The 4,625-nt window shown below is 33.8% G+C and overlaps 1 protein-coding gene across 1 annotated transcript; it reads left to right on the top strand.

Annotated features, from left to right (window-relative positions):
* The first annotated feature begins 2,543 nt into the window (after window positions 1-2,543).
* Window positions 2,544-4,211, top strand: LOC127258288 (probable N-acetyltransferase HLS1). The gene is made up of 3 exons (XM_051285083.1): window positions 2,544-2,868; window positions 2,966-3,102; window positions 3,173-4,211. The coding sequence occupies exons 1-3, from the start codon at window positions 2,668-2,670 to the stop codon at window positions 4,047-4,049; spliced, it is 1,215 nt and encodes a 404-aa protein (XP_051141040.1). The 5' UTR covers window positions 2,544-2,667; the 3' UTR covers window positions 4,050-4,211.
* Window positions 4,212-4,625: the final 414 nt, after the last annotated feature.

Consider the following 4,625-nt stretch of genomic DNA (forward strand, 5'->3'; position numbering starts at 1 on the left):
TAATTAATAATTTATAATTTTTTATTTTAATTAAATATTAAATTTTTTAATTTTAATTTATAATTATTTTTATAAAATTATAAATTATTTTTACTAATAATTTTTTTAATTACTTATTAATTATTCAATACTTAAAATTTAATGTCTAAATTAAAATGAATAATTTAAGGGTGTGTTTGTTTGGGAAATTTGATTGAATTTACACTATTCATCTAATTTTTCGCCAAAAACATCAAATCAAAACACTTATTTTTTATATTATACTAAAAATCAATTTTACATTAAAAATATTACATCAACATCTATTTATATCACATCATACAACTATTTAAATTCAAAATTTTTACTATTCAAATAAATATTTTTACATAAATTAACACCTATGTATATATATTTTTTTATGTAATTAATATTTTTAAGTGAGAAGTGATAGTTTGAATGTCTGATGAATAGAGAGAGAGAGAGAAAAAGGGTTCCCAATTCCCATGAAAGAGGAGCAGAGTGGCAATGATTGCACCATGGGAGATGCCTGCTCTGCTCTCTCTCTCTCTCTCTCAATTGAAGTGACTATACTTCTCTTTCTCTCTCTAACACTAGCAAAGTGTCTATTTATTTTTATTTTTCGTCAACCTTACATAATTTATTTTTTTAAAAAATATAATTATATATATTAATTATATTCTAAATTTAATAATTTATATATATAAATTTTAATTAAATTATTTAATTATTTAAATTTAATTTATAATTATTTTTATTATATACTTTATCAGTCTCTTTAATAATATATTTCTCTGTCTCATAAGAAGTGTATTAATTTTTATTTTTATCTGTCCAAAAAACAGATATTATTTTTTAATTTAGTAATTATACTACTTAAACAACATAATTAATATCTTTATAATTTTCAATATATTTAAACAAATGACATTACTTGTTTATTACACAATTTAATATGAGCATTTTTGTCTTTTATATTATAAACTAATATAATACTAATATTAAAAATCTATGTACAAAAAATATATGTTACTTTTTTTGCTGAACAGAAGTAGTATTCATTTTTCTATTTTAGTCCGTCTCATAACAAAATATCAATTTTTTTTAGTAACTGTACTATTTACCTAATATTACAAATATCTTTTCAAATTATAATAAATTACACAAATATCATTACATTTGTATCATAAAAATAGTTTAATCTCTTTACTTTTATTTATACTATATTTTAATTTAATATTAATATTCTTAAAATTTTGTGTAAAAAATAAATAGATAAATAAATATTGAACATTAAAAATAATTCTTCCTTCGTCCCATATATCATGTCTGTTATACTGTGACACCGTATTTTAGGAGAGGTATAATTACTAGATAATTAAGAATATATTAGTGAATATAATTATCATATAATATAAATAATTATAAATTAAAATTAAGATAACTAATTAGTTTAATTAAAATTAAAAAAAAAAATAAATTTAAAAATTTAAAATGAGATTAAAATGTGTAATTATTTTTAAAAAAAAGATGTGATATAGAATGTGAGACGGATAAAAACAAGAATATGGATATGATATATGGGACGGATGGAGTTATTATTTTTATCTATATAATTTCTTAATTATTTATTAATTATATATTATCTATTTTTGCAAAATATGCAGGCTTTTGGTGAGATTGAGGGAGTTATTGAAATGAGAAATCCCTTCCCTTCACTTTTACCTTTCCTTCAATCATTCATTTTGGTGGGACACTTTTCGCACAGCCGCCATTTCTTTCACTCTTCTTTTTCTTGGTAGCTTTACTTTCTGTTTCTGTCATCATTCAACATTATATATTTACTATTATGATTAATGCCAACATGACGATGATGATCATCACCACCACTTGATCTCATCAGATCACATCAGAATCAGAATAAGGATCAGAATAGACCACACACTGCCCTCACTCGCTCCAATTACACAAACACACCTTTACCAGAGTATTATTATTATTTAGAGTCTGTTTCTTTTTTTTTTTAAAAAAAAATTTAATTTAAATTTAATATAAAAATAATATTTGATAAAATATTTTGTAAAAATAAAAAATATATTTATTTTAGAAAGGTAGAGTTTCAAATAATAAAATCTGAAAAAATATTGCTAAAGAAACGTACCCGTCCCATTCACACACCCCACCACACAAATACATGCTATACATATATATATATGCTCATAATAATAATAATAATAATAATAATAATAAAATGCATGCTATGCTGCCACACTCGGTCCCATCACATCCCATCCCATAAAATACATACATATACTCATCAAATTTAAATGTTGAAGATAGCTAGCTCCGATCCTATAATGCTTGTATGTTTCAAAATAATTTATGAATTATTAAAGATCATTTTAAATTTAATAATCTTTTCAAAAAATATTTGGTGAAAACAATAGGCCTTACCCTTTTTATTCCCTAGCCTGGCAGTTGGCATATATATATATATATACACAAACACATCCATACTCCATATATCCTTCGAAAGTGAAGCAAGAAGCCACAGCACCACAAATAGCAGTATTAATACAATATAATATACTTATATATAATATTGAGTTATATATTCTACATATATATATAAATCAATTAAATTAAAGCAGCTAGCTACTAGCAGGAATGGCGGCGGCAGAGGGCAGTCATGAGGTGGTGGTGGTGAGGGAGTACGACCGGAAAACCGACCGGAGGGCGGTGGAGGAAGTGGAGGAGATGTGCCAGGTAGGTCGCACCGGCAACGGCAAGCACCGCCTCTCCCTCCACACCCACCTCCTCGGCGATCCCATGTCCCGCCTCCGCAACTCTCCCGCCTCCCGAATGCTCGTCCGTACATTTCTCTCAACAATTAATTAATTCATTTAAGTTATTACATGCTCGATCGTAACTGTTTCTTCTGTCCGTACGTGGCGTGACGTGTCAGGTAGCCGAGATGGCGGCGGACGGCGGCGCACGCCGCCAAGTCGTCGGCATGATACGTGGCTGCATCAAAACCGTAGCCTCCCCAATGTTCGCCAAACTCGCCTACATCTTAGGCCTCCGCGTCTCTCCTTCTCATCGGTATTTGATTTTATTTAATTGCAGATTTATTTATTTATTTATTTATTTTAATTTATTGTTAATTTTGTAGGAGAATGGGCGTGGGCGCGAAGCTGGTACGAGGAATGGAGGAATGGTTCCGACAAAACGGGGCCGAGTATTCCTACATAGCGACGGAAAACGACAACCGGCCGTCGGTAAATCTCTTCACTAAAAAATGCGGCTACTCGAAGTTCCGTACGCCGGCGATTCTCGTGCACCCGGTCTTCGCTCACCGCGTCCGCGTCGACGCCGGAGCCGCCGTAATCCGGCTCGGCTCCGCCGACGCCGAGGCGCTCTACCGCCGCCGCTTCTCGTCGACGACGGAGTTTTTCCCGAGGGACATCGACGCCGTTCTGAACAATAAACTGAGCCTGGGGACTTTCCTGGCCGTCCCCAAGGGTTCGACGCCGTACGACTCGGCCGAGTCGTGGCCCGGACCGGACGAGTTCCTCGCGGCTCGGCCCGAGTCGTGGGCGGTTCTCAGCGTGTGGAACTGCATGGAGGTTTTCCGGCTCGAGGTCCGCGGCGCGTCGCGCGTGATTAAAGCGTTGGCGAGGACCACGCGCCTCCTCGACAGGGCTTTTCCGTGGCTGCACCTCCCGTCGGTGCCGGAAGTTTTCCGGCCATTTGGGCTGCATTTTCTGTACGGTCTGGGCGGAGAAGGCCCCGGCGCGGCGGCGCTGATCAGGGCTCTTTGTTGGTTTTCGCATAACCTGGCGATGGACGGCGGCTGTAGCGTGGTGGCGACGGAGGTTTCCTGCGGCGAGCCGCTCAGGTTAGGGATACCGCACTGGAAAAGGCTATCGTGCGCGGAGGATCTGTGGTGCATCAAACGGCTGGGAGACGACTATGGTGACGGCTCAGTGGGTGACTGGACAAAGTCGCCACCTGGTCTGTCTATTTTTGTTGATCCCAGAGACATTTGATCTGACTCATTAAATTAAATTAAAATTATAATTTAATTAAAATATCTCTAATTAATATATGATCGAGCTAGATGTGGATAAGGTCTTAATTAATTTGTCGTTTTGTTGTAATGGTTGTAAATGGAATATCCCACTCGTGTAAATTAATGGATCTCTTTACTTTTCCTGAACATCCTTTTTAAAGTTTTTTTTTTTTTTTTTTTTTAGGACTTATTTTTGATGTGATGCTGTGTACATCAATTTCGTATTATTATACTAATAATATATATATTCCAAATATATGTGGCTTATCGAAAACCCAGGTTAAGTTGCGACACGATATATATGTGCGTGTAATAATTAATGCCACGCGTATGCTTTTAATAAGATATTAGGTATTGATTTAATTAATATATATATATATATATGATAAAGTAAAATAATAACGAGCAAGTGTTGTTCGAATGTGAGGAATGGCAGGCGGGCTGTGGATGGATAGCTGGCACACGTACGTACTTGCATGATTATTCATGTACTGAATTAAAATTGCATGTGCTCTGGAAAATAATGTGGCTCAATATTTATTTTTATATAAAA

The sequence above is a fragment of the Andrographis paniculata genome, unplaced genomic scaffold (genome assembly GCF_009805555.1).
Source record: "Andrographis paniculata isolate CXL003 unplaced genomic scaffold, ASM980555v1 Contig59END, whole genome shotgun sequence".
Taxonomy (NCBI): Eukaryota; Viridiplantae; Streptophyta; class Magnoliopsida; order Lamiales; family Acanthaceae; genus Andrographis; species Andrographis paniculata.

What these genes read in the sequence shown, in the direction of transcription:
- LOC127258288 (XM_051285083.1), top strand. Translation starts at nt 2,668, where the DNA reads ATGGCGGCGGCAGAGGGCAGTCATGAGGTGGTGGTGGTGAGGGAGTAC. An exon ending in CTCCCGCCTCCCGAATGCTC is followed by an intron (nt 2,869 to 2,965) that starts GTCCGTACATTT and finishes GTGACGTGTCAG; the next exon opens with GTAGCCGAGATGGCGGCGGA. An exon ending in CGCGTCTCTCCTTCTCATCG is followed by an intron (nt 3,103 to 3,172) that starts GTATTTGATTTT and finishes TTAATTTTGTAG; the next exon opens with GAGAATGGGCGTGGGCGCGA.